We start from the raw sequence: 11,367 nt of genomic DNA, 5'->3' as shown, positions 1-11,367 counted from the left end.
CAAGCCTTCGAAAAAATTCGTTTTACCACCCCTTTAAAGCTCCAGTAGGTAGCTTTTGTAAACAAATATTTGTTAAAACTGTCATTATGTCCTGAAAGTAGAATATGAGACAGATAATCTTTGAAAAAAATCCAGCTCCTCTGGCTCCTCCCTGTGGTCCTACTGCCATTTGCAGAAATACACCGCTCCCGGTCAGAAACAACCAATCAGAGCCAGGAGGAATGTCTAAGCAGTGTCGGTCACGCTCGTGTACGCGCTGATTACCCCTCTCTTGCACAGCACGAGTGCGTACCGTCGTTCGTGACTCTGCTGTTCGAACTCGTTCATCCAAATGAACGAAACTTTTTTCGAGTCATTTCGTTCATTCAACGAACAAAATGACTCTAAAAAAAATTCGTTCATTTGGATGAATGAGTTCGAACAGGATCACGAACGTGCATCACAGAACAGAGCAAGGCGAGCATTTGTGCTTATAGAACTTAAAGTTTTTTATTTATTTTTGAAATGACCGATCGTTTCGCTAAGACCCTTATTCATTGTCTGGTATCGTTTAAAGCCCTTTGAAGCTGCGCTGAAACTGTCATTTGGTCCTTGAAACGTTTGTGTCCTATTGAAGTCCATTATATGGATAAAAAGCCTGGAATGTTTTCATCAAAAACCTTAATTTCTTTTTCGACTGAAGAAAGAAAGACATGGACATCTTGGATGACATGGGGGTGAGTAAATTATCAGCAAAAGTTTTTTTTTAAAGTGAACTAATCCTTTAACGTTATCTTAGTAGCTATTTATAACTTATAGAAAGAGTGCGACCTTATAAAGTTACATGTATTGCAAAATACATAAGGATTTGAGGACCAAGTTTGTAGTCAAAGTATGGGCAGGCCATAGTCAATGTAAAGCATATTGTAGATGTTTCGTCCCTATTAGTGAATGTTCCATAACTGTTTATAATCCGCCGTCATCGGTGTCCTGCTTACTAGCCTGCGCGTTCACGGCAGGCTTCGCTGTGGGGGAGGAGCTGTGGAGGGAGGGCTGTAGTGCAGCAGAGAGCAAGGGGGTTGGACCTGTAAATTGTGCTTCTTCAAATTTTCAGGCTAAGTCAACATTTTCTCAAAACTCCCTACTGCAGCTTTAAGTGAAACTGTAATGGTAAATGTAGTAGGAAAAAGTACAAGTAGTTTTAACAGAACTCAAGTAAAGTACAGATTCCCAAAATAATACGGTATAAGTGTTTTAGTGAATCTTTTGGGTTTAATAATAATATATAGTCAAAGCTTTGTTTTGAAGCTTTGTTGAAAGCAAACTATTTTACCTTTTTTTTTTTTTTTAAGTTTTAAAGCAGGAACACAACAAGCCGACGGTCGGCCGTCGGGCAGTTTTTGTGCGTCGGCCGACTAAGTTTTCTCAGTGTGTTCCGCACCGTCGGCTGAAATTATTCCTCGTCGGCTTTGTAACAGCCGATTCGACATGTTGTATCGCGTCGGGCCGTCGGTGAGAGAGAGAACTCTGATTGGCTGTTCAGCTTGGTGAACGAGTCATTGCACGAGAATAGTAGCAAAACAGAGAGCAGAAGTCAAAACGGTAGGCCTACAGATAGAAGGCTGCTGTTATGTTACGTCATGTTGCATGAGTGTTCCTTGGCAAATATTTAAATATTAACATGAGTGGAGTGGAGTGGAATAAAGAAAGTGTTTAATAGGATTGATATTCAAAACGGTAAGCACGCACTGATTTGTTTATGGTTTGTGTAACGTTATCTGCAGCGTCGGTTTCTCTTTTTGAATGTCGAATATAGATGAATCATAGTAATAGAAAAATACAGGGAGGTTGCCGCTTGAGATGAATATATCTGCAGAAATAGACAGTTGGCTCACGCAGGCGCAGAACGCGCATTCTAGCTAACAGTCGGCAGTAGTTCTCTCGGTGTGTTCAAGTAGGCTACAGCTTTTTACCCCGACACGAGGCGACAACACAGTCGGCTTTCATTAGCGCTATTTCGTCGGCGTCGGCTTGGTGTGTTCCTGCCTTTAAAAAATGTAGGCCTAGATAGGGCTAACCTTTATAGGAGAATATATGCCGCGTATATGCTTCTGCTCTTCCCTGGCTTTCTCAGTCAAACTTTCAGGCTTATTGAAGGCTTGTATCTTCTTCTAGCAGGGATTGGCGTCTGGGGTCGGATCTAATATATCTGATATTTCTGACGTGGAGATTTAGTCGGCAGGATATCAGCAGGATCTGTAGTCACCAAGACGTTTAAGCAGTAATCTCACTTACAGATTTGACCTAGGTTCACTCTGCGTTCGACAGCGCCCTCTCCTGCTAGATTTGGGGAAATATCGGCCACGTTGATTGCACATTTCCATGCTTTTGCTATTGCATTGTAAATACAAAAAACAACCGCAACAACAACAACAAAAAAACAAATACATGGCATGGCATGAGCTATATAGTTTTATACCTGTGGAAATAGGAAAATCAGAGTTGTGCCCATTGAAGTCCTGTTTTTGTGAGTTGCAAGCCAACAAGCTTATTAATCAAATCAAACTTTGTTAAAAATGGCATTTGTCTACATAAGGAGATAGTAGTTACAATAGTGCCTAGTTCCGACTGTTCACCACCTGTGAGCGCCTTCACCTCAGTTCTGAACGCAACGTTAATTGTTCACTTTTGTATCATGTTTCTAAATTCCCAGTAAAAGCCCCAAGCCACGTTTGTTGTGCTAGAAATGTGAATCAGTCCTGTTTCTAATTCACAGGCCTATCAGATTATGTAGTTATAAATTGTAGTAAATAGCCTAAAGTGGAACTATTCCAAGTGGCTACCTATAACTACACTTTAAATATCTATCTTCTATTTAAGTTTTGAAATGCAGAATTAACTCAGCAGAAACTTAAAATTTATTTTAGTAACATTACAGCTGCAATTCAATTACACTGTAAGAGTGTTGAACATATACATTAATATTATACTGATAACAAACTAAGGTCATACTATTCTTTACTTTTGGTGATTTTAAAACACATTGCAATGTCATTCCAAGTAAATTTTAAGTGTGCTAATGACATACTTATTGTGTGCTTCAAATACAATAATCTTTATAAATAATGGCACGGGTTAAGAATCGGCCTTTTACTGACATGCTACAGAGTAGACATGTTTACCCCCCCCCCCCCCCCCCAATTTTTTTTAGGACCGGACAGGATAATTGTAATAATTTGTTTAATAATCTATAATATTTTGACAGACAGTTCACATTTCAAAGTGCAACGGGCCATAAAGTATAGCCTACCATTAATGGGAAAATTGTAGGCCATTTCAAACGGGCTATATGTTGTTTTCTTTATTTGTCATAATTACATGTCTTTACTTTTGTAACTACTTTCTATATTTATGTAAAGCAGCTTTGCAACCATTTGCACAAGAAAAGAAAGTCTCATCTAAAAAAAAAAAACATGGTGAGACTTGTGTCTTTAGCTGCAATAAGATTCTAGACTCTAAAGGTTTCTGAGAAAAGTGTCAAATCCGCAACACAGATTCTTAATAGTGTGCACTCTTGCATTTTCGTTTGTTTAGCAAAAGTACAGCAAAACCGATTGTTGGTGAATTACATTTCACAGCCCGTGAATGTAAGGTGAGAAGAGATTGACTTATCAAAGATGCAGCTACAAAAACTGCCCCGTCGCTGAACAAACATACTGAAGCCTATATTTTGGCCTATGTTTAAAGGGCGAAGGAACTAACAAATATCAATACAGGACAATACACAGGATGTGATATTGTCTCTTGTGCCATAGTCTTCCGTGAGAACTCATACAGCAGCCTTGTTTATTTCAATGACACGACAATATAGCCTACAAACAATCCCCACAGACAAACATTAATATGCCCTTCATTTTTATTTATTAGTCTATTAATATAAGGACATTATAAAAAAACAACATGATTCCAGTCGAAAACTGAAAAACCTGTATTCCACATCGAGAGTAGCCTTTATAAGCTAATTTGCATCTCGGGTCCCTAGAAAGGCTTTTCTAAAAAAAAAAAAAAAAAAAAAAAAAAATGAATCCCTTAGAATAAAGCTAATACACATACAAATACATAAATGACCTGTACCTATTTTAAGGATGCTTCCAACCCTGGCATGAATAACTAATTAAAACAAACATTTATTAAATTTAAATATATGCCTGCAGTATTGGTTTATTTTAAATCACCACTTTACCTTCGATGTAAAATACTTTATTTCACATACTGCTTTAAACTCATTTGGCAACATGTTTCAGACTCAGAGTTTGGAGCCCCTGTACAGATCTTTGCTCTTGTGTAGTTCTACGGAAACCAATCCTACAATTCACACCTGCTGATTCTACTTGTATCATCCTGTCCCTCTATCAATTTACATAGAACAGATGCTTCCTTATTGTGCAAACATTTAAAAAGAAATTTTATGTATGACATTTTTTTTTTAATTTGTAAAACTAAGCATATACATTTTTTTTTAATATGGAGGTGATGCCATTGATTTGGCTTTTAATCCATTATTTTTAGAGCCCGATTATACAACATCTCAAGTTTTTTAGTTAGGAATCACTTGTTTGAATCCCAACTGTAATACAGTGTGAAATGCGGGAAAAAATCAATGCATGCATAAAAAGATGAGCTGCCTCAATTGAGATGTATTGTCTAAAAAGTTTAAACCAATGTCGGTTAATCCTTACCATTTTTGAAAGCTTTTTTTATTTTTTATCAAATTTAATTTGTGAATCTAGAACAATACCTAAAAAATTTAACTCATCTACCTCCTCTATTTCTTCATTATGAACCCTAATTGTTACTTTTACTTTTTGCTTTCTATTACAAAAGCACATAAAAACAGTTTGCTTTACATTTAAAGTAAGATGATTTTCCTGGAGCCATAGATATCCTTTCCATTTGTTCATTTAAAATTGCAGCAACCTTGGCAGATGACTTAGCAGATGTATAAATTAATGTATCTTCAGCATAAAGCTGACATTCAACATCTGGACACCATGGTAAATCATTTATAAACAAAATAAAAGCAAGTGGCCTAAGATTGAGCCTTGAGGTAAGCCCATTTTGTTTCTCATAAACAATGATTTTGTATCCTCAATTCCTCATACATCTACAAATTCAGTTCCTGGAGGGCCACAGCCCTGCAAATTTCAGTTCCAACCCTGCTCAAACACAAATCTATGGTTTTCAAATAAGCCCGAAGGACTTGATTAGCCGAATCAGGTGTTTAATTAGGGTTGAAGCTAAACTCTGCAGGGGCTGTGGGCCTCCAGGAACTGAGTTTAATACCCCTGATCTACAGGATCATAAGATGAGTTGCCTAATTCAAACCTTACAGAGACTATAGTTTTTGGGCTGAGTGAGCATGGACATGTCATTTGGGTTATGAAGAGGGCATCCTCTTTCAAAGGTTTCGTCCCGTTAGTTTATATTATATACCTATGGGTGGGTATATATTATATATACAAATGGGTGTGTGTGTGTAGGTCTTTTTTTTTTAAATGTTTTTGCTCAGAGAACATCAGTATGATAATCCCTTTCATAATCAAAGTTTCAAATATGTTGTAGATGGAACATTTGTAAAGGTATACACAAATTAATTTGTAGTGCACTAATTTTGTGATAGATGAAAGCATGAAATAACTATATTTAGAGTGTATTTTCAGTTAGTACAGAGTACAGACAGGTCCATCTATTTTTAGTATACTTATTTAATACATGTATTTTAAATACAATTCAGTATATTTATTTTTCACTAGGTTATCTACGCCATAATGCTGTTAAATTATTTATTCTGATTGGCTAACAGACATTCTAAGGTTTTCTGTAACTGCCCAGTAGGTATAGACCAGGCGGGCAAATAAAAGGATTGAATTACAGGAGCAGCAAGTTGCAATACAATCTCAGGACTGTACAGTGCACACAGATATATTGTGGTATTTAATTAATATTGCAGTACAAACTTTGCAAATGCAACACATGTGAGGAAACAGACACTGGCAAAATTACAGCTTGTGGGATATTCAATAAATTTGAAATGTTTTCGAACACATGCTTAAACTTAAAATATGTATTATTTATCAATTCTTAAAATAAGCAGTAGTTACATTTTTCATACATTAATGGCTAAAGAAATACAAGATGCGTAACCATTTTTACAAGTGTTACTGTTTGTGTGTGTATGATAAAGGTAATGTGTGTTTTGGTATTTTGAAGTAAATGAGACTTGATTGTGTCTTATCCACTGGATAATAAACAAATACAACATTAAATGAAGTTTGGGTTAAAACAAGTGGGGGGCAAAAATATCTTGCAAACAGACCAAGGCAAAATGCAAAAAAGCAATAATTAATATTTTATGCCATTTGCTTTTCAGGTAAATGAATGTTGTTTTAAGAATGTGTAGTAGAAATGTTAATAGTCATTGATCCCAAACAGGTATCATAAGAGAAAGAACCTATTCAATGTATAAAAGTATATGTGTGTACGTGCTTGTGCGTGACGTTTCAGGAACATATGGGACAGGACCTCTGACCTTAGTGACGGTCAGTATTGCCCAGTTTATTTCAGTACCAGTTTGTGTCTTTAAGTAGAAACTGAACAGCAGTAAGGACCTTATCTGGGTGGGTGAAAGGTACAGCGGGTGAGGAGGAACCTTGAAAACAGTATAAAGGCTGTCTCATATCTTCCTGTTGTGTGTCACTCTCTTGCACAGCGTAACTTCTGTGTACTAGACTGAACCTATTCTTGCAAGAATAAATACTTTTCTTTTTATTAATTTGACTCTGAGTGTCTCTTACGCAGTGATGATGTTTAATAGAATTTTTGCCACAACAAATGTTGATATTTTCTTGCTAGGAAATTACAAATATGATATGCAATGTAGCTGAAATATTGTTAGATGTACATTTGAGTACATCTAGTCATTACTGATTCACAGCTCACAAGAAACTTTAAATTACACACATAGCATCTTTATTAACTTATTATTCAGACATCTGAAAAATATTATGCCACATTATTTCACCAGGATTTAACAAAGGTATTAAATATAATCAGTGAAATTCAAAACTAATTTCCCTGTGGAACCCTAATGTGCTTGCAATGTGTTTTTGAGTCAGATTTGTTATCTACAAATCGTGTACAATGCTTTCTTAAACCAGTTTGACCAGTTTATGTCAGACAAACTTTTTATGTCTCAAAAAGAAATTATGCTTTTTTGTGAAGCATGATGTTAAATAAAACTTGCTAAAGGTTTGGACGAACTTCTGCATTGTTTTTAGCTACGTGAGAGAAGCGAATTATTTTTACTTGGCCTGCACTGATACTGATGTCCCGCCACAGATATTCAGGAGAGAGCAGTTTACTGGGTTTGTTATAAAGGAAATACTTGTTCAAGTGAGACTCCTCGTGCCATATCGCCTCAATGGAGTTTGCAGCATCAATGTTCAACTGTTCCCAGCAGGTTTTGGTGAGATGATGTACATCAGCCAATGAGCCACCAAATGCAGCAGCAGTGTAATAATAATCACCTTCCCCAGCTGCAATGAATGCTTGAGACTCTGGTCTACGCTCATATGGGAATTGATCTCTTGGATAATCAAAGAACCAAGGATGTATCACACTGACCAGACGACCCAAAGACTCCGCCCCCCAGCGGCCATAGAACTTTGCATCCACGTCCAGGCAGAAAATATAGTCAGCTTCATTTGCCAGTTCGTTCTTTATTAGTTTTTCTAGTATTTCCATCCTGCCCATACTTATGTCCTGCCATCTGTCCAAACTCTGAACCCTCCGAATTGTCAAATGATGATTTTCACCCATCTTTACTTCAGGAACTGCTTCTAGTTGATCCGTAAACAAGTAGTAATGCACTCGAAATCCAACAAAGTAATGCTCCTCTGCTGACTCCAGAAAATCTTTGAGGAAACGTGTGTATCTGAAAAAGAGTGAGGAACAGATATTGAAAAAATATAAATTTTATGCGTGTATGCTTTTTCAACATTTAAAATAACAGAAATATTTCTTCAGTAACAAATCAACATATTATAATGATTTCTGTTAGACCATACCATGTGATGCTGAAGACTGGAGTAATGGCAGCTGAAAAAAACCAGACATCTCAAATCTACATCTCTATGATTCTGCCTCACAAAAATGCAGTATCAGAGACATAGATTTGACTCTGTGTGTGTAGATCAAATGGCGTTTTCTATGTCGTCGCATTTAGTTGTGGCTATGTGTAAATGCAATCATGCTCCAAACAAAGTGAACAAGTTTTACAATGGTGATGCAAATTTGGTCCCATTGTAGTAACAGGAAGCCAGCATGAGAATGTGAATATGAGGTGTGATTTGGCCCAAAATACTTCCATACCAAAATCTAAAGACATCACAAAGTCACCCAAGAATGTTAAATGATAGACAAAGAGAAAAAAAAATATTTTGAGAGTTTGAGAAGTAACTTTATTACTTTCCCAAAGCGAAGACAGTAGTCGCTATAGTGATGTTTTGTTGTTTGAAGATAGAATCAGTTAGTATGGAGTCAAAGGTTCCTTCCCAAACAACTGGGGCTAACCATGGCGTCATAGAAATAATGTCTGTCCCACTGTGTATTAAACACACACAGACACGCACGCACGCACGCACACACACACACACACACACACACACACACACAGGTAAGGGTATTGTGAATTCTGTCAAGTCTTATTATGCAATAGTGAGCACATGAGATTTTTATGTAGGTTGAAGAGAGAAGTGTAGCCTATGCATTGAATACTTACCCTCTTTCGCCTGTTTGTTGATTTCTGCAAACCAAAACATAATTATACAGGAATAGACTGTACAGCACAAAATACCTTATCACAGCACTGTAATCGAACTACAGAGACGAGGTTTTGTGTAGTCTTTATACGTGACACAAGGCATGATACGTATCGAACATGTAAAAGATTTTGGAGCATGCGTAGTAGAATGTGGTCTTTCGCTCTCTCCCTCTCTGTCGTTCGCGCGCTACACGGTTTGGAGCTCGCGACTAGATTCTCGGAGATTTGAACTAATTTGCGGGCATCAGGGAGCCGCTATCAATATGCGGGAGACTAGGGATGTCTGCTTACACACACAGTCCTAAACAGACGCGATGCGATAATATTCAAACGACAAATAATTATTTTGTCCACACTAGACGCCACGCGACTGCGAGATGCTCAAAATCACTGATCCATTGACATAATTATACAGACGCTTTGGAACGTTGCTGCGATACATCAACACGTCCGCCATATTGCTGAGGGCAAGACTACGCTGTAAACAAATGCAAGTAGGCTAAGTTAGCCTAAATGGGTGAGCTGCGGTTATTCTGGATAAAAACAAAAATAACGTTTACATTTATCAACGGATTTCAGTGGTTTGTGTGGTGTACAAAAAGTTCCATAGTTAAAATCTCGATAGTTAGACTTATAACATATTTTTATAATAAGGAATAGTCAAAGCTCAGGCTTGTCATGTATTTGGTATTTTATTCTTGGATAAGAATTGCGAAGACCACCTTTTACAGCTACAAAGCTGGGAGCACTAAATGACATTCAAAGTCACATTGCATGCTTTTAACATTAAATAAAGCACATAAACAGTACCTGAAATTATCATTGTATTGGGGTAGAATTGTTCCATTATTCCAAATAAATAGATTATGATCCACAAAAAAATGTAAAGAGATTCACAAAAATATATCAAATTCACAAATAAATAGATTAAGATCCGCAAATAAATGTAAATGTAGCCCCATGGAAAAAAAAGTATTTCCATAAGCCAATATTTTATTTTGATTAGTTCATTGTAATATATATTCCACCTTTGATATAAGTGTTTATATTATGTTTATATGTGTTAATATATTTAGTTTGAAAATGCACTTACCTGTGAGAGATCCAATCATGAGTCAGGGTTAGAGGTCGAGAGGGAGCGGGAGAGGAACGCGAGAGGGGGGAACGAAAAAAAAAGAGAAGAAGAGACATGTGAAGATTGTGCTGTGAGAGATACGAGTAAAACGTTGGTAAAACACCAAGTTTAAGGTTCGTTACGATAAGTGACATTGTATACTGCGCGAAGAGTGAGTTACAGACACTTATATACGTTACAGTGTGATAGTTCATGTCGTGAACTTTGCGGTTATAGTTATCACCACGAAGAGAAAGTGTGGACGGCTAATTACCACGAGCGAGCTAAAAGGACTTTGCCAGCGAGTAGCCTGCTCGGTTGCCGTGTGGAGTGCATCGCCTGAAAAGCTAATCGTCGAGGAGGAGACTGTGAAGGTTCGGAGGGATTCTTCCAGGTTGTCGAGCATTGGACGCATCGTGATCCGGAGCGGTGAAGGACGACCCGGTGACTCATCAGTTTGTTGTGTGAGTTTTGTTTTGTTTGTGGCGCCGAGGCGTGAAGCGACCATTGTGTTTTAGGTCTCAACGATCTCAAGCTACACAACAGGCCTGCTACGTATTCATCTGACTATCAGGGTATTCATTTTGTTTATTCATTTTGATGGCCATTTAGTCATTTGCCGGCATTAGATTTAGAATTTCAATTGGTTTAATTTGGGGAATTTAATGTGATTGAGAATTGTGATTATTTGAATTGTTTATTTGAATCTAATTGTATATTTGTGAATATTTTATATTTAAGTAAATCGTTCATAAATATTTCCTGTGAAGATTGTCTTTGGTGAAGATATTTTTGGTTTTATATATATTTATACGAGTGATATATTTAAAGTAAATAATATAATTTAGTCTATAATAATTTGGTTTAGAGTGGACATCATTATTTGTGCTAAAGTAACATAATTCCTTTCCAGTTAAAGTAATAGTATACTTAGGGTAGTATTGTAATTTTAGTAGGTGTTATACCAAAACGGTTATTAAAGTGAGTGTTCATTTTAATTAGCATGTGAGATAGAGACATATAGTTAATATTTTACTTTATTTTAGCTATACAGACATTGTGTGGTTATTACAAATTAAGTAAAGTACTATTAGGAATAAAAATAAACATATAATAAGAAGTTAGTTATTTACATTGGTGCATTAATTTAAAACAGAAAGAGATCTTTCGCCAAATAGGAATTCGGGGAGCGCACTTCAATAAATTAGCTAAGACACGCTAAGGGGGGCGCTACATAAAATGGGGGCTCGTCCGGGATGGCTTGCAGCCTTAGCCACCTATGATTTTGACGTCAAGTACAGGCCTGGAAGAGCAAACATTGACGCCGACTTGTTGTCTCGCAACTTACCTGAAGGAGAGGAGTGGGATGGCATGGCTCAGAGCATAGTGAAAT

General features: G+C 36.9%; 1 protein-coding gene across 1 annotated transcript; it reads right to left on the bottom strand.

Annotated features, from left to right (window-relative positions):
- Positions 1 to 5,728: 5,728 nt before the first annotated feature.
- On the bottom strand, positions 5,729 to 8,836 carry gbgt1l1 (globoside alpha-1,3-N-acetylgalactosaminyltransferase 1, like 1). The gene is made up of 3 exons (XM_077241150.1): positions 8,819 to 8,836; positions 8,506 to 8,640; positions 5,729 to 7,972 (listed from the first exon to the last, which is right to left on the bottom strand). Exons 2-3 carry the CDS (start codon positions 8,619 to 8,621, stop codon positions 7,282 to 7,284), a joined length of 807 nt encoding a protein of 268 aa, XP_077097265.1. The 5' UTR covers positions 8,622 to 8,640; positions 8,819 to 8,836; the 3' UTR covers positions 5,729 to 7,281.
- Positions 8,837 to 11,367: the final 2,531 nt, after the last annotated feature.

Source organism: Siphateles boraxobius, unplaced genomic scaffold, assembly GCF_051911475.1.
Source record: "Siphateles boraxobius isolate OS27281-9 unplaced genomic scaffold, OSU_SipBor_1 24, whole genome shotgun sequence".
In the NCBI taxonomy this organism is placed as follows: Eukaryota; Metazoa; Chordata; class Actinopteri; order Cypriniformes; family Leuciscidae; genus Siphateles; species Siphateles boraxobius.
Note: the sequence above shows the minus strand (reverse complement) of the source record. Positions and strands in the feature narration are given on the sequence as shown.

What these genes read in the sequence shown, in the direction of transcription:
- gbgt1l1 (XM_077241150.1), bottom strand. Translation starts at nt 8,621, where the DNA reads ATGACGCCATGGTTAGCCCCAGTTGTTTGGGAAGGAACCTTTGACTCC. An exon ending in ACTGTCTTCGCTTTGGGAAA is followed by an intron (nt 7,973 to 8,505) that starts GTAATAAAGTTA and finishes ACTCTTTTTCAG; the next exon opens with ATACACACGTTTCCTCAAAG.